The 25893-nt window shown below is 42.5% G+C and overlaps 1 protein-coding gene across 1 annotated transcript; it reads right to left on the minus strand.

The window, feature by feature from the left end:
• Positions 1-423: 423 nt before the first annotated feature.
• On the minus strand, positions 424-24645 carry MANSC1 (MANSC domain containing 1). Its single transcript, XM_027541369.1, has 4 exons — positions 24454-24645; positions 17603-17921; positions 12468-12608; positions 424-1722 (listed from the first exon to the last, which is right to left on the minus strand). Exons 2-4 carry the CDS (start codon positions 17823-17825, stop codon positions 845-847), a joined length of 1242 nt encoding a protein of 413 aa, XP_027397170.1. The 5' UTR covers positions 17826-17921; positions 24454-24645; the 3' UTR covers positions 424-844.
• Between the last annotated feature and the right edge of the window lie 1248 nt (positions 24646-25893).

Raw genomic sequence — 25893 nt, forward strand, 5'->3', positions numbered from 1 at the left:
TATCTCTTATTTCCATTGTTATTCCAAATAAAGCCAAAATTGACTATTGGTCAAGTTTAGATAAGGAATTATAAATCATACTGTTACATTTTAAACTTACTTAAGTTTAGAAAATGCCTGTGTATTTTATTTCTTTGAAAAAAAATAGCTAGAACAGACCCAAAGTAGATTTGGCCATGTATCAGAACTCACTTATCATTGTCTCCATGCAGGCTAATATTCTGCTAGAATTCTCCCTAAGGACTCCCTTTTGCTCACTGATGGGAAAAGGGGGGGGGTGTCATTTTAACTTAGAACACATATTTTCATCATTTAATCATTTTGCTGGTGGGAATAAATTTAAAGTTATCCAACTGGATGTGTCATTTACAGGAACATTACTGAGTACCAAAAGATTTATTCAAATATTTAATTGGAAGGAACTACATCTGGAATAAGTTTTATTGGAATTCTTATAAAAAGGAAAGTAAATCCATTAGAATTAATATCATAAACAGTCAACTTTATCTGGAACCAGAAACATTAGTGAAATGGAGCCTAGGAATCCTAACCCTTCTTCTCTGTAAAAAAGCCAGTCGCTTTCCAATTTATGTGGCAATTATTCTTTATTGCTTTAGGTAGAGCTTTGTTTTCATCTAATGGTTTAGAGACAGATCACTCAGGCCACCCCATTTGTTTCTTTGCCCCCTTTCTCTTTAAAGAACAAGCAAAAAGAACTCAGTAAGAGGCATCTGCCTGTCTTCAAAACACTTGAAAAATCCTGCGAAGATCAGAAAGTCATCAGAAACTCGCTGCAGTGAGGCCAGTAGTAACTACACGAATTAAGAGATAGCTAGTGTTCTCCTTAGATGTCAACGTAGATGCCATTGATCAAATAATCAAGCCTCGAGTAACGTTTTCTGCGGAGGGATTCTAGGAGCATTCTGCCCAAGAGGGCCAGGCCTATGGCAAGAAAGAGGACCCCAAAGAGCACAGTCCCAATCAGGAGCCACTGCTCAACGGCAAAGCCTTGCTGGCTTCCTGGAGCATTGCTCAGGGAGGGGTCGCCTGGACTGGCCTTCCCATTCTCCTGGGAAGCTGTCTTATTTGTGGCAGGAGAATCCACATTTGACAAAGGAAATGTAACAGAGGCCCCGGCATCCTCCGCACTCCAAGTCAGATTGGCGATGTCTCGAAAGGGCACTGCGGCGGGTGGGCGTCGCGAGTCCGTGGATGCCCTAGAGAGGGAAGTCGAAGCCGCAGTTGTGGTCGTGCTAGTGATCGTGGCTAGGGTTGGGGCGGAGGTGGCTCTCTGAGGCTGCCAAGTCAGAGATGGCATCACTGCCATGTTGGTGGCAGGGAGGGATGCGGAGAGAGACTTCGGAGTGGCCAGGACGGTGTGCAGAGAAGACACCGCCATCGTAGAGGGGAACGCCGTCACATTTTCAGGCAGCAGATTAGCTATTGCTGGTCCTGAGGAAGACTGTGACGTCTGAGAGTGGCCTTCTTCTTTATAATCAGATGACGGTGGGCTCTCCAGATCAATCTTGAGTAGTTTCTCCAAGTGATCCGAGGATCCAGACGTCTGAGAAAACGAATCTCTCCATAAGACCGTGGGCTCTGAGTCATGGGTTGGAGGTTGGTGAGTGGGAGTGATGGCATGGGAAGATCCGCCAGGGAAGATGGAGTTTTCCTGAGCTACCCCTGGGTTTGGCAAATCAGTTCTGGCCAAAGATGGGAAACCTGAAAATGGAAAGAAAATAATAGGAAGACTTCGACATTTTCATATGAAAGGAGGACAGAAGAGACAAATGTTATCAGCTTATTCAATAAGACCTCAGACTGTTGCTACCTGATATTTCATGGTATGTGCATGGGAGCTAAGTCACTTCAGTCGTACCCGACTCTTTTTGACCCTATGGATTGTAGCCCATCAGGCTCCTCTGTCCACGGGATTCTCCAGGCAAGAATACTGGGGTGAGTTGCCATGCCCTCTTCCAGGTGATCTTTCAGATCCAGGGATCAAACCTGAGGCTCCTGCATTGCAGGTGGATTCTTTACCAATGAGCTGTCAGGGAAGCCCAATATTTCATGGTGCAAGGACCTGGCCTCTCCTGCAGAAGCTCTGGTTTATTTCTAGAGTGATGGCACACAGGTTTATTTCTAAAGTGATGGCACCTTCCTTCTAGAGGAAGGAGGAGGTAGGAGGGGCCAGCAAAGATGCTAAGAGGAGTTCAGTGGTGGCAGCAAGGGCTTCCCAGGCCGCACAGCGGTAAAGAATCTGCCTGCAATGCAGGAGACAGGGGTTCAATCTCCGGGTCGGGAAGATCCCCTGGAGGAGGAAATACCAACCCACTCCAGTATTCATGCTTGGATCTTAGTTCTCCGATCAGGAATGGAACCCATGCCCTTAAGTGTGGAGTCTTGATCACTGGACCACCAGGGAAGTCCCCTCCTTTTGACTCTTGAAGATTAAAATTCTATAGCCAGTATCTCAGGTTCTGAAGACCATGGACCAGTATTTGAAGTCATGCTGGCCACGTGGCTGACATAAAAAGCAGACAATCACAGTCCCAACTCCTGCACAGGAGGAACTAGCCTCAGATGCTCCTCCTGCTTGAGAAAGGTTAGAATTTTGCTCTTTGTCACACATGCTGTTTATGACAACTCGAACTGAAAAGGCCAGTTAAAGCAATCTGGGGCAGGGAAAGGCCAGTTGAATTGCACCATATCATTCTGTACCGAGGACTTCCCAGGTGGCACCAGTGATAAAGAATTCGCCTGCCATTGGAGCAGACATAAGAGACTTGGGTTCCTGGGTTGGGAAGATCCCCTGGAGGAAGGCATGGCAACCCACTCCAGTATTCTTGCCTAGAGAATTCCATGGATAGAGAAGCCTGGCGGGCTACATTCCATAGGGTTGCAAAGACGTGCACACAACAGGGGCAACTTAGCATGTGCTCACTCTGCTACTGGGCTAATCGTTACACTTCAGTAAGAACTGCAGAAACACAAGGAAGGAAGCAAAAGAACTTTCTAGAATTTACTGGTTCATTCTCCTCTGTTCTCTTTTCCCTCTTCTATTTCAACTCCCTTCAATGCTGCTGCTTCTGCTGCTAAGTCGCTTCAGTCGTATTTGACTCTGTGCGACCCCATGGACAGCAGCCCACCAGGCTCCCCTGTTCCTGGGATTCTCCAGGCAAGAACACTGGAGTGGGTTGCCATTTCCTTCTTCAGTGCATGAAAGTGAAAAGCGAAAGTGAAGTCGCTCAGTTGTGTCCAACTCCCAGCGACCCCATGGACTGCAGCCTACCAGGCTCCTCCGTCCATGGGATTTTCCAGGCAAGAGTACTAGAGTGGGGTGCCATTGCCTTCTCCACTCCCCTCAATACCAATTCTAAACCAGCCCTCACTCTCCTCTCTCCTAACAAATAGATCCAGAGGCACATTCACACGTGTGACATCTTTGACTACTCTCTAAACGTCACACCACTTGAGGTCCTTTAGAACCGTCACTTATTAATCCATCTAGGACAGGGATCAGCAAATTATTGCCCGAGAGCCAGATCTAGCCTGCCATCTCTCTCGCTAATATTTTTTTTATGGATTTGCCTGTGCTGGGTCTTTAGTTGCAGCACTTGAACTCTTAGCTACAGCATGTTGGATCTAGTTCCCTGACAGTGATCAAACCCAGGCCCCCTGCATTGGGATTGCAGAGTCTTAGCCACTGGACCACCAGAGAAGTCCCTGCCACCTCTCTTTATAAGGCTTGCAAGCTAAGAATGGCTTCTACATTCTGAAATTATTGAAAAAAAAAAAGGATATTTTGTAACACATGAAAATTATATGAAATTTACATTTCAGTTTCCATAAATAAAGTTTTATTGGCACACAAGCATGCTCATTTGTTTACATATTGTCTGTGGCTGTCTCTACTGCAAAGACAGAGGTGAGGATGTCTGACAGATTGCATATAGCCCACTAAGCCTAAAAGACTTGCCTGAAAAGCCTAAAACACTTATTATTTGGCCCCTGACAGAAAAAAGTTTGTGGGCACCTTCTCTAGGACCCTTTCAAATAGAATGCTGACACCTGAAATTCTTCCAACAGAGCTGAAGAAAAGAGTTTCTGCTGCAGGTGATATGACATTGGCAGGCACAGTGTCACCGTGAGATAAACAGCATCTGTATTTTTAGGCTGTGTCAGATATTTTTAAAAAGAGCAGGACTCATCACATTTCATTTTAAAATATATAAAAAAAGACTAAGTAAATGCTCTGTGATGTATGTGAACTCAGAAGTTAAGCCCATTGACAAGAATGACCAAAACAGCTGTTTCCTTTCTCAAGAATGCAAGGTTATAAATAAAACAAAGCGAGGGCTAGTCCCATTTCTTGATAAGATTCATCTATTGGCTAAGAGCCTAGAACCACGCTGGGATCCTCCACACCTGCTCCATTTACCTCACCCTCTGCTGTTTGCCATTGGGGTGTGGTATTTTCCCTCAGTCACATAGACATGAGCTACAGAAGGCACTGGGAAACAGCCCTGTGTACTCAGCCCCTCTTTTGAGTTTCATATGCAAGCGACTTCACTAGATAAAACAATTTAAGTATTGACTATTAACTTGGAGACCAGCTGAGCCAACAGACTCTCAATTTATTCTATTTCTGAATTTCCCTATTCTAGTCTATTCTAGTCCTTGGTGGCATGACAGACCACCAAGCTGCAAAAACAAACTGAAATTAAATAATGTCCAGCTGCAATGGTTTTACAGAATGAACAGAGTGCACTATCATCTTTCGAACTTTTGGTCTGTAAATATTAGTCAATCCCAGCAAACTGAGTTCATCTCTAAACAAACCGCCAAAAATATCTACTGGATTTCACTCTAACCGGGAGGCAGACAATTCATTTTTATGGGGTAATCTCAATCCAGCAACATGGGCAGATTCAGAAATAGTAATACAAACACAATGTGTAAATATCTGTGAATACAGACAGGACACCAAGTCTGGCGTAGGTGAGTTTGCCCCTAGGTATCAACCTGCTCTGGGCTGGTGGTGCCCCCTGGTGGCTGCCACAGGAACTGTTGGATTCTAATTTCACTTCATTACCTTCACACTGGTGGCTCTTACTCCTTGGAAGAAAAGTTATGACCAACCTAGACAGCATATTGAAAAGCAGAGACATTACTTTGCAAACAAAGGTCCGTCTAGTCAAGGCTATGGTTTTTCCTGTGGTCATGTATGGATGTGAGAGTTGGACTGTGAAGAAAGCTGAGCACCGAAGAATTAATGCTTTTGAACTGTGGTGTTGGAGAAGACTCTTGAGAGTACCTTGGACTGCAAGGAGATCCAACCAGTCCATTCTGAAGGAGATCAGCCCTGGGATTTCTTTGGAAGGAATGATGCTAAAGCTGAAACTCCAGTACTTTGGCCACCTCATGCCAAGAGTTGACTCACTGGAAAAGACTCTGATGCTGGGAGGGATTGGGGGCAGGAGGAGAAGGGGATGACAGGGGATGAGATGGCTGGATGGCATCACCAACTTGATGGACGTGAGTTTGAGTGAACTCTGGGAGTTGGTGATGGACAGGGAGGCCTGGCGTGCTGCGATTCATGGGGTCTCAAAGAGTCGGACATGACTGAGCGACTGAACTGAACTGGTGGCTCAGGCGGTTAAGGGTATGCCTACGATGTGGGAGACTGGGGTTCGATCCCTGGGTCACACGAAGATCCCCTGGAGAAGAAAATGGCAACCCACTCCAGTACTCTTGCCTGGAAAATCCCACGGACAGAGTCCATAGGGTTGCAAAGAGTCATTCACGACTGAGCAACTTCACTTTCACCTTCACAGTGAACCCACTCCAGTATGGCTTGAAAAATCCCATGGACAGAGGGGCCTGGCAGGCTACAGTCCGTGGCGTTGCAAGAGTCGGACATGACTTAGCGATTAAACCACCACCACCACCTTCACACTGGCCCTTAAAAAAATGGTTTCTGCAAGAGCCAAGCTTTCCCTCCCACTTCCAGTGGAGAAAATCTTTACCACTGCTCTCTGTCTCTAATATAGATATTATCAAAGCAACAACATGACAGAGGTATTATGAAAGTTATAAAATAAATTTGACTATCATGTCCATCATGATGCCCCAGCAACTATTAATATTTATGTATACCTGAAAACTAAAACTTTTTTCATGTAACTTAAGAACAATTGGGTGTTTTTCACCTGAAATTTAGGTGACCTTTTACTTCTACATCTCAAACTTATTTTTTAATATCTGCATCATATTCCCTCGGGTGGATACATCATGTTTTACACCCTACCATTCCCTAGTATTTAGACATCTGAGCTGTAGAAACTTTTAAACCAATTTCCTTTAACAGTCACTCCCAAAGTGCTGCTTTCACTTTTAAAACTAATTACACAATAAAGAGTTTCACACCAATGCCTTTTTCTTTGATATAGATTTTACGGATCAATGATCAATGCAAAGAAATAGGGGAAAACAATAGAATGGGAAAGACTAGCGATCTCTTCAAGAAAATTAGAGATACCAAAGGAACATTTCATGCAAAGATGGGCACAATAAAGGACAGAAATAGTATGGACCTAACAGAAGCAGAAGATATTAAGAAGAGGTGGCAAGAATACACAGAAGAACTGTACAAAAAAGATCTTCATGACTACGATAATCACGACGGTGTGATCACTCACCTAGAGCCAGACATTCTGGAATGTGAAGTCAAGTGGGCCTTAGGAAGCATCACTACAAACAAAGCTAGTGGAGGTGATGGAATTCCAGTTGAGCTATTTCAGATCCTAAAAGATGCTGTGAAAGTGCTGCACTCAATATGCCAGCAAATTTGGAAAACTCAGCAATGGCCACAGGACTGGAAAAGGTCGGTTTTCATTCCAGTCCCAAAGAAAGGCAATGCCAAAGAATGTTCAAACTACCGCACAATTGCACTCATCTCACACACTAGCAAAGTAATGCTGAAAACTCTCCAAGCCAGGCTTCAACAGTATGTGAACTGTGAACTTCCAGATGTTAAAGCTGGTTTTAGAAAAGGCAGAGGGTAGAGGAACCAGAGATCAAATTGCCAACATCCATTGGATTATTGAAAAAGCAAGAGAGTTCCAGAAAAACATCTACTTCTGCTTTAGTGACTATGCCAAAGCCTTTGATTGTGTGGATCACCACAAACTGTGGAAAAATCTGAAAGAGATTGGAATACCAGACCACCTTACCTGCCTCCTGAGAAATCTGTATGCAGGTCAAGAAGCAACAGACATGGAACATGGACATGGAACAACAGACTGGTTCCAAATCGGGAAAGGAGTACGTCAAGGCTGTATATTGTCACCCTGCTTATTTAACTTATATGCAGAGTACATCATGAGACATGCTGGACTGGATGAAGCACAAGCTGGAATCAAGATTGCTGGGAGAAATATCAATAACCTCAGATATGCAGATGACACCACCCTTATGGCAGAAAGCAAAGAAAAACTAAACAGCCTTCTGATGAAAGTGAAAGAGGAGAGTGAAAAAGTTGGCTTAAAACTCAACATTCAGAAAACTAAGATAATGGCATCTGGTTCCATCACTTCATGTTAAATAGATGGGGAAACAATGGAAACAGTGACAGACTTTATGTTCTGGGACTCCAAAATCACTGCAGATGGTGACTGCAGCCATGAAATTAAAAGATGCTTACTCCTTGGAAGAAAAGCTATGATCAACCTAGACAGGATATTAAAAAGCAGAGACATTAGTTTGTGAACAAAGGTCCATCTAGTCAAAGCTATGGTTTTTCCAGTAGTCATGAACATATGTGAGAGTTGGACCATAAAGAAAGCTGAGTGCCAAAGAATTGATGTTTTTGCACTGTGGTGTTGGAGAAGACTTTTGAGAGTCCCTTGGACTGCAAGAAGATACAACCAGTCCATCCTAAAGGAAATCCACCCTGAATATTCATTGGAAGGACTGATGCTGAAATTGAAACTCCAATACTTTGGCCACTTGATGTGAAGAACTGACTCAGTGGAAAAGACCCTGATGCTGGGAAAGATTGAAGGTGGGAGGAGAAGGGAACAACAGACGATTAGATGGTTGGATGGCATCACTGACTTGATGGACATGAGTTTGCACAAGCTCCAGGAGTTGGTGATGGACAGGGAGGCCTGGCATGCTGCAGTCCATGGGGTTGCAAAGAGTCGGACCCGACTGAGAAACTGAACTGAACTGAACTAAACTGATAGATATTATGGAAGTATAGAATTATTGGATTGTGTTATAATTTCCAGAATATTCCATCATTTCTTTAATATTCTGCTTTAATCATGAAATAGATGAGAGAAAAGACACCCAGTGACAGCAGAAGAAAGGACACAATTAGGAAGAGGCAGTGAGAAGGGATCAGAGAGATGGATGTGATGGCCCAGCTTCCAACTGATGGGAGCTCTTGAAAGAGAAAAACCAACAATCCAATTAGTGTCTTGAGCCCTGCCACCTTTGGAAACTCAGAGCACGATGTTCAGGTCCTGCTAGATACCATCCCTGGGTGTTCAACAGGCTCTGCAGTGTTCCAGGTGATGAAAAAAGAGGACCGGCTATATCCACACATTACTGCTGGTCCTGGTGTTTTCATTCAGGATTATACATAGACACGAAGAAGCCTAACAGTTAGGGGCAGCTGCCCTGGCAAGTGTGAAGCCCAGAAAGTGCAGGAGGCGACAAGACTCTTTCCATGCAAGGTAAGATCCTGGATGTTCTGAGAAACCTAATTTTTTCTGTTATCCTTTTTCACAACTATTGTGAAATACACTTCATACAACACACTACTTAAACCCTTTTTAGGAGAACAGTTCCATGGCATTGAGTATATTCACATGGTTGTACAACCATCACCCTTATCCACCTCCAGAGCAAAACTGAAACTCTGTACTTTATCTGCCAATCTTTTAGGACTTGGGCTTCTATCACTATGTAGGAAGAATTTACACAAGCCGTCTGTGCTTTATGCTCCTATTCAAAGGAATGTTGGATATATCAAGCTTTCTTAGTTCATGAACAAACTCAGACACAGCCTCATCCAGGGAACAAAGCAGGGTCAGTGTCCAGGCACCCTGGGCAGCACCATGCCCCAGAAAATCTTCATTGCACTCTCCCTCCAACCCCCAAACCGCTTCTCTTCAAATCTTCCCTAGTTCAGCAGACAGCACCACTGTCCAGCTAGATGCTCAAGTCAAGAACTACAACTCAGGGCTTCCTTGGTGGTCCAGTGGTAAAGAATTCGCCTGCCACTGCAGGGGACATGGGTTCGATCCCTGGTCCAGGAAGATCCCACATGCCAAGGAGCAACTAAGCCCGTGCATCATAGCTACTGAGCCTGCGCTCTAGAGCTCGGGAGCCACAGCTACTGAGACCGTATGCCCCAGGGCCTGTGCTCCACAACACGAGAAGCCACTGTGATTAGAAACCCGTGCATTGCAGCCAGAGAGTGGTCCCCACTTTCTGCAATGAGAGAAAACCCACACGCAGCAACGAAGACCCAACACAGCCAAAAATAAGTAAATTAAAAGAAAAGAAGAACTAGGATTCAGCTTCACTCTTCTCATTTCCTCATTCCCCACATCCACGCCAACCAGTAAGCCCTGCCGACACTACCTCTGAAATGGCCCATAGTTTACTTCCCTCCATCTTCTCCACTGCCTCCCTGGTCCCAAAGGCCATGGCTTTCCTCTATGATCTTCATCCCACCTCCAAGCCAGCCTTCCCACTTGCCCTCTTGCTGATTCATGCTTGTCCATTCCGAATAGAGCAGTCAGGGTGAGTTCTGAGAAATCACCTTTAAAACAGCACGTTATGGAAGGGGGATGAACTGGGAGATTGGGATTAACATATACACACTATTGATACTATATATACTATATAGATAACTAATGAGAACCTACTGCAGAGCACAGGGAACTCTACTCAAAGCTCTGTGGTGATCTAAATGGGAAGGAAATCCAAAAAAGAAGCGATACATGTATACCTATAGCTGATACAGCAGAAAGTAACACAACATTGTAAAGCGACTATGTTTTTGTTTAGTCGCTAAGCCATGTCCAGCTCTTTGCAACCCTATGGACTGTAGCCCACCAGACTCCTCTGTCCATGGAATTCTACAGGCAAGAACACTGGAGAGGATGGCCCTTTCCTTCTCCAAGGGATCTTCTCAACTCAGGGACTGAACCTGTGTCTCTTGCATTGGCAGGCGATTCTTGACCACTGAGCCACCAGGGAAGCCAAAGGAACTACACGCCAATAAAAATTAATCAAAACAAAACAAAAACCCAGCATGTTACATACCTCCTGAAAAACTCCCAATGGCCTCTACCAAGTTTGATGGGCTCGCCCCACTTTCCTTCCTTCTTGCATATCACTCTTTGCATGCTTCACTATGAGTCAGCCACTGAGATTGCAGTATTTGAACAAACACTCCCAACCATTCTGCCTTAAGATACTGGATGAGGTTGTTTTCTCGGCCTGGAAGGTCTTCCCGCTATTTTCTCACATCTGGCTCCTCAGTGTTCAGATCTCGGCTTAGGGGTTACAACTTCGCAGATGTGTCCCCTGATCACCTAATTGAGACGGTCCACTCAGTGATAATCTATTATGTTGTCTTAAATTAATTATTTGCTCTTGAGACTCTCTTTTTTTTTAATGGGAATTTTATGTTTTCAGTTTCTCTGCATTGAAAATATCTTCTTATATAAAGGCCATGTTTCATTTTTTCATGATTACTAAGTGTTATTTTTTTAAATGGAGGATAACTGCTTTACAATGCTGTTAGCTCCTGCTGTACAACAGCTGTAAGTATCTATTGATATATATCCTTCTAGTTCAGCCTCCCTCCCACCCCACCCCAAGCCCACCCTTCTAGGTCATCACAGAGCACCAGGCTGAGCTCCTTGTGCTATACAGTCGCTTTCCACTAGCCATCTATTTCACTATTATTTTTTAATTTAAAATTTCTTCTTGAAGTATAGTTGATTTACTATGTTGTGTGAATTTCTTCTGTACAGTAGAGTGATTAAATTTTGAATATAATACATTCTTTTTTATATTCTTTTAGGATACATTTTTATATTCATTTATATATACATTTTATATTCTTTATATATTTTTATATAAAACGTGAGAAGGAAATGGCAACCCACTCCAGTATTCTTGCCTGGAGAATCCCATGGACGGAGAAGCCTGGTGGGCTACAGTCCGCAGTGTCACAAAGAGTCGGACACGACTGAGCGACTTAAGAGCGACTTAACTTTCACGTTCATAATCTTTTATACATTTTTATATTCTTTTATAATACATTCTTTTTTATATTCTTTACCATTATGATTTTTCATAGGATACTAAATATAGTTCTCTGTGCTATACAGCAGGACTTTGCTTTTAAAACGGTTAAAGTAGTGCACTGTATATAGGACCTTATGCTGTGTATCCATTCTATGTAAATAGCTTACATGTGCTAGCCCCAGACTCCTACTCCATCCCTCTCCCAGAGCCATACTCCCTAGCAACCACAAGTCTGCTCTCTATGTCCATGGTGACTCTATTTTTTAATTATTTATTTATTAAAGTTATTGTCTCTCTCTCCTGAAACATTAGTGCCAGAAGTGAGAACCATGTTTTTTCATGTTTAATATCATATCTTTGTATCCTTAGGGTATTAAAAATGCTTGGCACATAAGAAATGCTAAGTAAAATTTGTTGCTTCTTGAATAAATGAAAAAAAGATAATATTGTTTCTACCTAAGGGTATAAGGATAAAAACTTTCTAAAACTTAAAGGAAACTTGAAAGCAATGCATCCTGAGAAATTAACAAGCCAAAGTCTCACCAAGACAGATCCAAACGATTTTATTATTTTTACTTGTTATTTTCTGTATTCTGAGCAAATACATAATTTTCAAGTATAGAGACTGTATCTCCAATGCCTTGCACAAAACTTACATATGGCAGATTCTCAAGAGCTTCTTAAATGCGCTTCTTTTCAGGTCTGGATAACAAAATCCAGTAAGTCTGATTTCAGCGAATGTCATAATAAAATAGCTGTACCTAATAACAAATGGAATTTTATATACTGTATTTACACAGGTCTTAACTCTTTCAAAATAGTCACCCTGGAGACCTGTATCCTTATTCCAGTGTTGCTGGCATAGTTTACAGAGGTGTTTCAAAATGTTTTCAAGAAAGGTCTGTGTGTCTTTTATCTTATGAACAGAAACAGAAACAAAACAAAATACTATCATTCATAAGTCTTTCACTGGGGCAAAGAAAAGATGTTTGGTTGAATCAACTGAAATTTAAATCATGAGATTTTTCTGATGTGCCTCTGTATTTGTGATCCCCTTTGGTAGTTCTTTTTCAACTCCTTATCCTTAAATAATTCCAATCACAAAAGACAAAGAGCAAGGTTCTTATTACCTCGAATTATCCTGTAACTCATAAGTCCCTTTGCTGGTTTCAGGGGACAGGCTTCCTCACTGGGACAGAAGAACAGGTAGCAGTTGGGTAGTTTAAATTTTTTTTGAGTGTCGAAGATCATCAGGTTACATGCTTTGTCCCCTGTAAGGAAAGGTTTCACAAGTAACTATTTTGATATAGGATTTTCCAAAGAGTATGGAGAGCAGGAAAACTTCATTTATTCTGGTAGCCAACACAAAACCCTTTTTGTTTGCTGCCTGCTGGCTGCTGAGTCATTTCCTTTTCCTTAGTTTAGTCACGGAAAGCAATTTTTAAAGACCTTGGGTTTAAAACTCTGAATGAAGGTAACTTTGGCAAAGCATATTAAATTTTTTTTTTAATTAAAAAATTTTTTGTGGCTGTGCAGCATATGAGATCTTAGTTTCCCAACCAGAGATCGAATCCCTGCCTCCTACATTTGAAGCTCAGTCAATCACTTGGCTACCAGAGAAGTCCTGGCAAACTACATTTTTTTTTAATTATGAAAGTACAGTAACACATTAACAAGAGACTTGGAAAATACAGAACACAGTTACATATAGTTCTACTATATATTACAATTATGTTTTTAAATAGATAAAGATTTTTAGTTGGAGTTTCAATATCAGGCTCTCAAAAATTAATAGAAGAGACAGACAGAACAGTAGAAGGATACAGTAGACTTGAAAAAAAAAAACAATTCAACCTAATAAAGATTTATACAGTTTTCACACAATAGCAGGATACAAAGTCCTATTCAAGTTTCCATAGACTATAAACCAGGAGACACTGGAACATATCCAGGGACATAAAACAAGGTGCAAAAACTTCATGGTCTAAAGGTGTTGAAATCATACAGAATCTGTTCTCTTGTCACTGTGGAATGATGTTAGAAATCAATATCAAAAGATATTTGAAAATAAGACACATTTTCAAGTGTAATGTGATGTTTACCAATTGAGATCATCACAACAGTAAAAGATGCTGGCAAAACCCATTTTTAAAAGTACATTTAATTCTTTAGAAAGAAGCCGTCCATTTGCCAAAATATTTATCAAAATATACATAGAAATACTGACTCTACAATTCAGTACTGAGTTGGACTTCAGGGAATGGATGTAACCCTAATGATTTCACAAGTCTCTTGCATCCTGAAGGCATCTTAGATGCCTATGAAGCCATCAGTTCTGGTTTTCTTGAGGCAGGTAGAAACAGTAAATTTAGCCTTATATATATCATGCCTCCTTCCAATGAATGAAGCTGCAAAGCTTTACTTTTATCAGTACCATTCTTCTTTTGGGTCTTCGAATTTCCGCTCTTTGTTATCATTTTTGTTTGTCTCCCAATCAGGCAGAGGTCAGAGATCACCCTTGATTCCCTCAATGGGAAATCAGACTGAGTTCGCTTCTACAGGGGTTTTTATCCTGTCGTCTCTCCACTACCCAGATAACAAGAAAGGCACTCCAGTTCCTCTGACTTTTCTTCGCCCCGCAGTGTGATAATCCTGCAGTACCATTTACGGTGTCACTTGGGTAAAGGGGAGGGTCCGTAGGGTCCACCTTGTGCACACAACTTTGTGTCCTTTGAGTCTGTGGGCATTTTTCTAGAGTCTGTGGCTATGGGCAAATTATCAAAGTGTTTTTTTGAGCCCCAAACAGTTAAAAACCAATGCTTGGTAAAAGAAGGAAAAGTTGGAGATCCATTAACTGAGACCCACAGTTACCTCTGCTTAGGCCATGGCAACCTACTCCAGTATCCTTGCCTGGAGAAACCCATGGACTGAGGAGCTCGGGGGGGCTACAGCCCATGAGGTCACAAAGAGTTGGATATGACTGAGCAACTGAGCATGCACGCATGCGCAGTAAAGCAGCAACAGCGTTTTTGCTTGTAGAACAAAGCTGTAAACTCTAATTTCTTACTGAACACCCCTCAAGGAACTGAAGAGAAAGGCCAGGTGTCCAGTGTGGCCAAAAAACGCCCACGTGGCATTCAGTCCTATTTGCAAGCTCTGTTTCTATTTCACATAAATGTTGGTGTCAACATTTAGAGAAAAACTAGAAGTTTAAATGAGAGCTCTATCCATTACTTCTCCATAAAGAGGGTCCAAAAGCATGCTTGTCAATTTGAGATCACTGAAGGATTTGTTTCCTCCTGACAGCAAATATAGGTGCCTTCCAGGTGGCGAAGTAGTAAAGAACCCACCTGCCAATGCAGGAGACACAAGAGATGCAGGTTTGATCCCGGGGTGGGGAAGATCCCCTGGAGGAGGAAATGGCAACTCACTCCAGTATTCTTGCCTGGGAAATCCCATGGACAGAGGAGCCTGGTGGGCTACAGTCCATGGGCTCGCAAAACAGTCGGGTACAACTGAACAACTGAACAGGCATGCATGACAGCAAATATATGGTGTTCTTTCTACGTGAATTCTCTAGTTCTCTAACACCAATGGGGTGTCTTACAATTCAACTCGATTCTGATACTAATTGCCTGGAGTGTCAGACCCCACAGGTCTAAGGCTCAGTCCCCAAAGACTGTTCCCACTCAGACGCCAGTCACAAAGCACAGTCACAAGACGCCCCAGGTCACTCACACAAACGCCCAACTAGGCTACCACCTCCCATCCCAGGCTCAATAATTTGCTAGGACTACTCACAGAACTGAGGAAAATGCAGTACTTACTGTTACACTTTATCATAAAGGATACAAATGAACAGCCAGATGAAGAGGTACACAGGGTGAGGTCTGGGAGGGTCCCAAGTGCAGGAACCTCCATCCCTGGTGGGGCTGGGGTGCCTCTCGACACATGGATGTGTTTACCAACTTGGAAGCTCCCCGAACTCACCATTTAGGGGTTTTCATGGCAGTTTTATTATGTAGGCAAAATGATTAAGTCATTGGCCATTGTGACTGAATTCAGTCTCCACCCCACTTCCCTTACCTGGAGGTGGGTGGGAAGACTGAAAGTTTCAAGTTTCTAAGCAAAGCTTGGTCTTTCTGGTGACTAGCAACCCTCCCAAAGCTATCTGTGCTGGGCTTAGTCGCTTCAGTCGTGTCCAACTCTTTGTGACCCCATGGACTCTAGCCTGCCAGGCTCCTCTGTCCATGGAATTCTCCAGGCAAGAATACTGGAGTGGGTTGCCATTCCCTTTTCCAGTGGACCTTCCCAACCCAGGGATCGAACTTGCATCTATTACGTCTCTGGTACGTGGGTTCTTTACCACTAGAACCACCTAGGAATCCCATCTATCTAGGACCCCACTAAGAGGCACCTCATTAGCATAAGCTTGGGTATGGTGGAATGGGGCTCATTATGAATAACAGAAGAAGCTCCTTTGCTCAGGGAATTGCTAGGGTTTTAGGAGCTCTGTGCCAGGAATCAGGGACAAAGACTAGAAATAAATATGCAAAATTTGTGTCCTTCAATTTCATGTCCATATATATTTATAGTACCATACCACAATCATTATAGAATGAAAAGGAAATAAAGATCTAAGAGAAAGCATATGATTTTATTGGTTGATAAATCAAGTAAGGATCATGAGTCCAGTGTTCACTAGCTCTCCTAGGTTCTTTGACAATGGGCCTTTTCCATCTTATTAATGGTTTATCTCCAGCACGTAGCAAGCCATTAGATGCTCAATAAATTTAGGTGTTTTTTTTGTTTTTTGTTTTTTTTTCATTTAGGGAATTAGGACAGGATCATAAGGAACTAAAAAATGATCATTGTTTTCACTTAGATATATATTTCTGTTTTCGGGTCATATGTTTGGACCCTGAAATGTCCAAGGACGTGGTTCAAGCCTGTGGGCCTCAGTTTTCTTTTGTGTATTGCAAATGGGTCACTCCAAGCCCCTTCCCGTGCCTCTTTGAGTCCTAGAAGCCGCAATGAGTGGCCTTCTGACTCACCTATGCCACCAGCTCCAGGAAAGGGAGGGGAAATGGAAATTTTGTGCTTCCACTTAAAATGCAAATGCTGATTTTCCTATGAGATGATTTTAAAATTTTACTTTTTGTCTCAATTCCCTTTCTGTTTAAATGTTCTTTCTTTTTAAAAAATTGTTCATTTATTATTTTTATTATTATTATTTTGGAATACAGTGTGACTTTAATTTTATTTAGTCATCGGCTGTGCTGTGTCTTTGCTGCTGCTCGCAGGTTTTCTCTAGTTGCGGCGAGTGGGAGCTACTCTCTAGCTAAGGTCTCACGGGTTTCTCATTGTGGTCACTTCTCTTGTGGAGCACGGGCTCTAGAGCGTGTGGGCTTCAGTAGTTGCCGTGCACAGGCTCAGTAATCGCAGCCTGTGGGCCCTAGAGCATGGGTTTCACTGCTCCAGGGCATGTGGCATCTTCCCAGACCAGGGATTGAACCCATGTCCCCTGCATTGGCAGGCTGATTCTCACTGGATCATGGGGAAAGTCCCTAAACGTTCTTTCTAAAGTCACACTGGGGTTTCCCCAGTGCCTTAGCAGTAGAGGATCTGCCAGTGCAGAATACATGGGTTGGATCTCTGGTCCAGGAAGATCCCACATACCATGAAGCAACTAAGTTCGTGTGCCACATCTATTGAGCCTGTGCTCTATGCTCTAGAGCCTGGACACCGCAACTACTAAGTCCACGTGCCCCAAGTACTGAGGCCTGTGGGCCCTAGAGGCCATGCTCAGCAGCAAGAGAAGACACCACAAAGAGAAGCCCATGCACCAAAACTAGCGAGTAGCCCCCGCTCACCACAACTAGAGAAAAGCCCAAGGAGCAGTGAAGACCCAGCACAGTCAACAAATAAACAAATAAAACTAAAGTCACACTGTATTTCCAATATTCCATGATGATAGCCAAGCATTTAAACAGGATTTTTGGTTTTACTATCTTAGATGCCTGTTAGACACCAGTGGTTTTCAACCTTTTTCTACCTAGACACCTAATAATACATATACACTCAGAGGTAACTTTGACTCAGTTTAGGGGAGAGGAGAGCACAACGTGAAACATTCCCGAGTGACTGTGCCACCCATTTTTCTACTCTGCTGAGAATCCCTAGTACAAACCATTCAGCCTCATTGACCAGGTACTCACATCAAAAAACACATGGAATAAAGAGTCATCAAGGCATTGTTACTTACCTGATATATTTTTTGTTGAGCAGCAAGAATTAATGCAGTCCTGAGGAGTTAATGTATGTATGGGCTCATTGCCTCTGATTCCCTTGGAAAGAGACAGCTGGATGTCAATGACCACATCTTCAAGGCTCTCAGTGAGGCAGTTCTGACTGGTGGACAGTCTCAGTGTCAGGAAACAAATCATTACAAAAGTGTAAGTCAAGCTCCATCCTCCCCAGAAGAACATGTTAAATTTCAGCTTAGTCTTAGTCTTCAAAGGTCGGATAAACTCTCCCTCCTGCTTGAGTCTGCTTCAAGAAGATAGTACAGATGATGGAATTCTCTAGGACAAAGATAGGAAATCATCAATGAGTTTTGTTTCTTTGAATGAACCTAGAGAAGCTACATTTCATTTCCTTCAAATCAATGTAAATGACTCACAATTCATAGAAGGCCAGAAATAAACAAGTATCTTTTTAATTCATTTCACTTTTAATAGATTTGAGACAACCTTTCATTAAAAACTTGGCAAAAAGCTAGTAAGCACACACACATATATTGGTTTGGCCAAAAAGTGCATTGAGGTTTTTCTATAGGATCGTACAGGAAAACCCTAATGAACTATCTGGCCAACCCAATACTATCCTATTAATTATTAAAATCTGACAAATGTCTAAGAGGAGTAAAATATCATAGTAGTCTGCCTTTCAGTTTTAGAATCCTTCCTCTTCCTGCCTCTCCTAACAAGAGGGGAAGAGACATAGAATTTGCAGTCATTGATGAAGCAGTAAATGATCACTGATCATTGGTTTGGACATAGTTTCTCTCTCAGTAATAACAATTAACATTTTAAATCACCTACTGAGTGGAAGGCAATGTGCTAAAATTTACATATATTATCCTAGTTAATTCTTACACCAGCTCTGCAAAAAAGCTATTATTTTTCTCATTTTACAGATGAGGAAACTGAGGCTGCCTTTTTTTAATTGCTGTCTGTAAGTATCACACCAGAGGCAGGTTAATGCTAATAATCTAATTCTAGGAATTAGCCCATCAGCAGGATGATCTAGCTTAATCTAGCTTAGTTGAAGGAAAGTGTAAGGGCAAGAGTTCTTTTTGACATCCCTAAAAACACAAAAGTCCTAATACGTATTAATCCCAACTCCATTGGTGAGCTGGTTCTTCCAGGAAGGAAAAACAAAAGTTAAACTGGCAATGCTATACCAGAAACTACCCTCATTTCCAGAATACAAATTGTTCACTAATGATAGCCTAGGTCAGAATTACCAATTAAGTTTTATTTTTAGGTCATGAAGTCTTTGGTAACCTTTCGGTCATGCACCCTTTATTACTCTGGTAATGCTTAGGTTCTCTTCTGACATGTTTTAAAATGTATAAAAGACATGTTTTTAAATGTATAAAATGAAATATATAGGATTACAAAGGAAGATAGTCCTATTGAAATGTAATCATTGAAGAGTTTTTTTTTTTAAGTGCCTTTACAAATCTGATGAAAGATACCAAGAATGACCTAAAGAAATTAAGAGATATTCCATGTTCATCAACAGCACTACTCAATACTGTTAGGATGTCAGTTCTTCCCAAGTTGGTCTACACATTCAATGCAATTTCAATCAAAATCCCAGTACATTATTTCATAGATCTTAACAAACCAATTTTTTAAACATTTATTTTATTTTTTTGCTGCACTGTGTGGCTTGTGAGATTTAGTTCCCCAACCAGGGATGGAATCCTAGCGCTTGGCTGTGAGAGCACAGAGTCCTAACTACTGGACCACCGGGGAATTCCCTCAACGAGCCAATCTTAAAGTTTACATGGAAATGCAGAAAGGCCCAAAACAGTCAAAACAACACTGAAGAAAAACAAAGCTGGAGGACTGACACTTCCCGACTTCAACACTTAACCATAAACCACCAGTAATCAAGGCAAGGTGCTACTGGCAAAAGAACAGACAAATAAATCAATGGGATGGAATAGTGAGCCCAGACATAGACCTGAACAAATACAGTCAACTGATCTTTGACAAAGGAGCACAGGGAATTCAACAGACAAAGGATTGTCTTCTCAAAAATGGTGCTGGACAATTGGACAAAAAAAAAAAAAATCTAGACACTGACCTTACGCCTTTCACAAAAATTAACTCAAAATGGATCACAGACCTAATTGTAAAATGCAAAGCTATAAAACTCCATGTAACATAGAATAAAGTCTCCGTGACCTTAGTCTGGATGATGAGTTTCTAGATACAACACCAAAAGCACAATCTGTGAAAGAAAAAATTGGTAGGTTGGATTTCATTAAAATTAAAAACTTCTGCTCTGTGCAAGACACTGTTAAGAGAATGAACAGCTAAGCCACAGGCTAGGAGAAAGTATTTTCAAAACACATATTTGATAAATAACTGGTAGCTAAAATACACAAAGAACTCTTAAAACTTAACAAAAAGAAAACAAACAACCCAATTAAAAGTGGGCAAAAATCTGGACACCTCCCCAAAGAAGCATGTAAAAAGGTGCTCAATCTCACTGTCATTGGTGAATTGCAAATTAAAAGAACAAGGTGCAGGCTTTCCTAGTGGCTCAGTGGTAAAGAATCCACCTGCCAGTGCGGGAGACAAGGGTCCAATCTCTGTTCTGGGAAGACTCCACATGTTGTGGAGCAAATAAGACCATGCACCACAGCTACTGAGCCTGTGTTCTAGACCCACGAGCCACAACTACTGAAGCCCATGCACTCTAGAGCCTGCGCTGCACAACAAGAGAAGCCCCCTCAATGCGAAGCCCGCACACCACATCTGGAGAGTAGCCCTCATTCGCAGTAACTAGAGAAAACCTCGCACAGCAATGAAGACCCAGCACAACCAAAATATATAAATAAATAAAATTACTTTAAAAAAATAATGAGATATCATGACACATTTACAAGAATGGCTAAAATTTAAAAAAAAAACGTTAATACTAAATCCTGACAAAAACCCACATACAAATATTTATAATAGTTTTTTTATAATTGCCAAAAAAAACTAGAAATAGCCAAGATGTCCCTTACTAGGTCAAGGGATAAGCAAATTGTGGTATATCCCTACAGTTGAATATTATTCAGCAGGAAATGAGTTATCAAGCCACAAAAAGAGGAACCTTAATTGTATATCATTTGGTGAAAGAAGGAAATGGCAACCCACTCCAGTATTCTTGCCTGGAAAATTCCATGGATAGAGGAGCCTGGTGGGCTACAGTCCGTGGGGTCACAAAGAGTCAGACCGGACTGAGTGACTAACAATTTCACTTTAAGTGAAAGAAACTAGTATCTGATTCCAACTCTATGACATTCTGCAAAAGACAAAACAACATTGACAGTAAAAGATCAGTCGTCTGGAGGAAAGGGTGGAGTACAAAGGATTTTGAAAGCAGTGAAACTATTTTATATGACTCTGTAATGATGAAAACATATCATTACATTTGTCAAAACCTATAGAGCTGTAAAATACAAGCGTGTACCCTAATATAAACAGGTTGACTTTAGTTAGTAAAAAAATCAATAGTTTAAAAAAAATATTATATGGTAACAAAGCACAATACTTTCCTTGCTAACTGTTATGTCTAACTTCCCAAAGCAGCAAAGTGAAAATAACACTGTTTCTTTATGTAAGCACATCACGTACATTATGTCATTTAATCCTTACATGAATTCTAGAAGCTAAATCCCATTAGCTCCACTTTCAGTTAAAAAAAAATAACTGTGTGATAAATGACAAGTGGTACATCTAATCATTGCCATAATTTTTTGAATGACCCATTTTAAAATTAATTTTTAATGGAGTATAATTGTTTTACAATGTTGTTCTAGTTTCTGCTGTACAATGAAGTGAATCATTTATAAGTGTACATATATCCCCTCCCTCTTGAGCCTCCTTCCCACCCCACCCCTCTAGATGATCACAGAGCACCGAGCTGAGCTCCCTGTACTGTAAAGCAGCTTCCCACTGGCTATCTATTTTACACAGGGTGGTATATATATGTCAATCTATTCTCCCAATTCGTCTCACATTCCCTTTCCCCCACTGTGTCTACATGTCGGCTCTCTATACCTGCATCTCTATTCCTGCCTTGCAGACAGGCTCGTCTGTACCATCTTTTTAGATTCCATACATATGTATTAATTCACATACGGTATTTTTTTCTCTCTGACTCATTCTGTATGACAGACTCTACCCAGGTCCATCCACATCGACACAAATGACCCAATTTCGTTCCATTTTATCACTGCCATAATTTTGAAGTAGTGTCGAATGTAATGATTTTGAGACATATTCAGTAAGGAATGCAATACAGAAATAAGTACCACTTCTGCCAGAGGCAAATCAGAGCTACCTTACCACTAATCCCACTGCGGCTTTTGCCTACACGTCTCTTAATGGAAATACGACACTGCATTTAGAGGTTAGCAAAATAAACTTTTCCACCCAAGTTCACAGATTTTCTGAATGCTGTCCATGGACTCCCCCCGACCCCAGGGTAAGAATCCTGGCACAAGTTAACTCGTATGCTACCACACTTCGCAAATCTTTTCTAGTCACTGGAAGGAAAAAAAAAAAACCAACAGAAACAAAAATAACAAAAACCAGACCAACACTTGGCTTTGAACGGATTCTAAGAGTCTGTCCTGAAGCTGCGGCAATGAAACGAAGTGTGACGTGGGATGCAGGAGGAAAGCTGGGTTTCTAGGACCAGCATCTTTTCTGTGCCTGCAAGCAGGAATGAAGAGCTTATCTCATTAACGATACCCGACCATTACTAGGTAAATTAATTCTTCCAATCCATTTATTATTTAGGCCTTGAAGGTCCAAAGAGGAATAGATTTTTAAATGTGGCATACACATGCAATAGAATATTATTCAGCTACAAAAAGGAATGAAATTCTAATACATGCTCCCTCCTGAAAACATTATGCTAACTGAAATAAAATGGATACAAAAGGACAAATGTGGAATGTGGGTACTTATACTAAGTATCTGGCTTCCCAAGTGGCTCAGATGGTAAAGAATCCACCTGCAACACAGGAGACCCAGGTTCAATCACTGCGTTGGGAAGATCCCCTGGAGAAGGGAATGGCAACCCACTCCTGTGTTCCTGCCTGGAGAACCCCACGGACAGAGAGCCTGGTAGGCTATAATCCATGGGGTGGCAAAGAATTGTACATGATGGAGGGATTGGGGGCAGGAGGAGAAGGGGACGACAGAGGATGAGATGGCTGGATGGCATCACTGACTCGATGGATGTGAGTCTGAGTGAACTCCGGGAGTTGGTGATGGACAGGGAGGCCTGGAGTGCTGCGATTCATGGGGTCGCAAAGAGTCGGACACGACTGAGCAACTGAAATGAACTGAAGGGACTACTAACACTAACGCACTAAGTATCTAGAAAAGGCAAAGTGATAGAGATAAAAAAGTAGAATTGAAGTTACCAGAGGTTGGTGGAGAAGGGAGGGGGAGCTATTGTTTAACAGGTACAGAGTTTCTGTTTGGGGGTGTCCCAGATACACTGAAAATGGATAGTTGTGGTTCGGGCTTGGGTTGGAAAAGAATTTCCAGACATGAGACAGAATGAGAGGGAAATAAAGTTTATTAGATTGGGAGATGCTGTTAGAACACCGGGCCAGCTCAAGGGAGAACCCATGTTGAACAGGGGTCCTTAGTCCACTTTTATACCCAGCATACAAGGAGTGGGATAGGGGTCTTGTGGGTCATTTGCTGATTGGATGAGTCATGTATACAGGGTAGAGGGGAGAGTAAGGCAAATACCTTCTCCCTATGGGGTAGGAGGGGAGCCAGGTTATACTGCTCAGGAGGACCTGAAATCCATTAATAGTTATCATGGGGGAGGGAAGGACGATAAGGGTCTGGTTTTTCTGTTCCTGCATTCCAAGACCTCCTTGGTTTTTTTCTGCTCTTTCGTCCTTGGGTCACCACAGTAGTGATGGTTACCCCAAAATGGGAATGTACTTAAAGCCACTAAACTCTACCTTTAAAAATGATCAAAATGATACATTTTGTTACCTGTGAGGGAGTGAGTTAAAGTCACTCAGTACTCTCCAACTCTTTGCCATCCCATGGACTTTAACCTGCCAGGCTCCTCTGTCCATGGGATTCTCCAGGCAAGAATACTGAAGTGGGTTGCCATGACCTCCTCCAGGGATCTTCCTGACCCAGGGATCCAACCCAGGTCTCCCGCATTGCTGGCGGTTCTTTACTGTCTGAGCTACCAGGGAAGCCCTTGTTATGTGTATTTTACCACAATAAAAAGATCAAAACAAGCATATAATTAAACAAAAAATAAGGTTCAAAGTGAAGTTGAATTCTGTTGAAAACCAGTGGGAAAGGGATACAGGTGAGGAGAAGACGCACCTGAGCTTTCATACCTGCTGAGTAGAGTCATGGGATCTTACCAGCAATCACTCGGTCAAATATTGTAAATCATTTTTTCTCATGGCATAATCTAACTTAATTTATCAAAGTGTTTATAACTGCACCACACACACACCTTACAGAGTATTAAACAATTAGCAGGTTGGATGAATACAGGAGACAAGGCATACAAGAGAACAAGGGGAATTTGCCCTTTCCTTGAGGAAGTGTACGGGGCTCACGAAATGACTCTTCTGCCGCAGCAGCTGGCTTCCCCGGAGACCCCCTCGAGGATACAGGGGTCACCAGCATCCGCTCAGCCCCTCCCCGCTCCAGCCCGGTGGTCCGAGCTCTGGGAGGGGCGGGGGAGCCTCGCTCCGGGAAAGGTGGTCAGGTGGTGATGCAGTCCGCGGGGGCTGGGGGCGGGGGAACGATGGAGAAGAGCCTTTACCTGGCAACGGGAGGCCGAGGTCCTGCTGCCCTCCACCTTCAGGGCAGCCCCGCACGTTCCGGGAAGCAGCGGCAGGTCTGCGAGGGGCTCCGGGGCTCCGCAGCTCCCGCTTAGCCTCGGGTTTGTGGTTCCCGAGTTCCTGCTTCCGTTGCGGCGGCCGAAAGTTTGCCGGAGGGGGAAGGGCACGTTCCCGCCCTGCAACCCGGAGCTGCTTCCCAGCAACCTGGAAAGGTCCCCTGGGCGCCACGGAAAGCCGGGAGCCCCTCCCACACCTCCCCACTCACCCATCGATGCCCGGGGTCAAGGCTGTGCGTGCAGCCAGGACGAGGGGTCTCAACCCTGGTGTATGTTTGAGGGTCTGCATCTTCGGATTCCCTGAGAACAGGGCAAATAACCCATGATGGAAGTCAAGCAGTACAAAATATACATCATCAAACGTACCTCATTTGATTGCACTTGGCAGATTTTGCATTAAAAAAAAACAACAACTGAAGGTTTTTGGCAATCTTGCCTGGAGTGAGTCTATTGGTGCCATGTTTCCCACAGTATCTATCTCTGTGTCACCTTTTGGTGATTCTCCCAATAGTTAAAACTTTTTCATTATTATGTTTATTAGGATTGTGATTTGTCATCAGTGATCTTTGATGTTACTGCTATGACTTGCTAAATGTTATGATGATTGTTATTGTTTAGTCAATAAATCCTGTCTGACTCTTGCAACCCTGTGACTGTAGCCCACCAGGCTTCTCTGTCCATGGGATTCTCCAGGCAAGAGTGCTGGAGTGGACTGCTGTTTCCTTCTTCAGGGGATCTTCCTGACCCTGGGATGGAACCCACATCTCCTGCATTGGCAGATAGATTCTTTACCACTGAGTCACTAGGAAAGCCCAAAGGTTATGATGATAGCTAGCATATTTTTAGCAATATTTTAACATTAATGGATGTATATTTTTAGATGTAACACCATTACATACTTAATAGACTACAATACGGTGTAAGCGTAATGTTTATGTTGCTGCTTCTGCTATTTGGTTGCTAAATTGTGTCAGGCTCTTTGCAATCCCACGAACTGTAGCCTGCCAGGCTCCTCTGTCCCTGGCAAGAATTCTGGAGTAGGTTGCCATTTCCTTCTCCAGGGGATCTTCTCCCCCGCCCCTGCAGGGATGAACTCTCATCACATGCATTGGCAGGCGGATTCTTTACCACTGAGCCACCTGGGCTTCCCCAAACATAACTTTAACAGGCACTGGGAAACCAAAAAAAAATTATGTGACTTTATTGAGATTATTTGCCTTGTTTTGGTGGTCTGATACTGAACTGTGCTGAATGCAGATACACCTGTTGAGTAAAAACCCTGCCTTTCACCCTGTGTCCCAATCTAGTTCTCCCCAGAGGCAACCTCTGATCAAATGTTCTTCACATTCAAGAGTTTGCAGTGCC

This window comes from Bos indicus x Bos taurus, chromosome 5 (assembly GCF_003369695.1).
Source record: "Bos indicus x Bos taurus breed Angus x Brahman F1 hybrid chromosome 5, Bos_hybrid_MaternalHap_v2.0, whole genome shotgun sequence".
NCBI classification, from domain to species: Eukaryota; Metazoa; Chordata; class Mammalia; order Artiodactyla; family Bovidae; genus Bos; species Bos indicus x Bos taurus.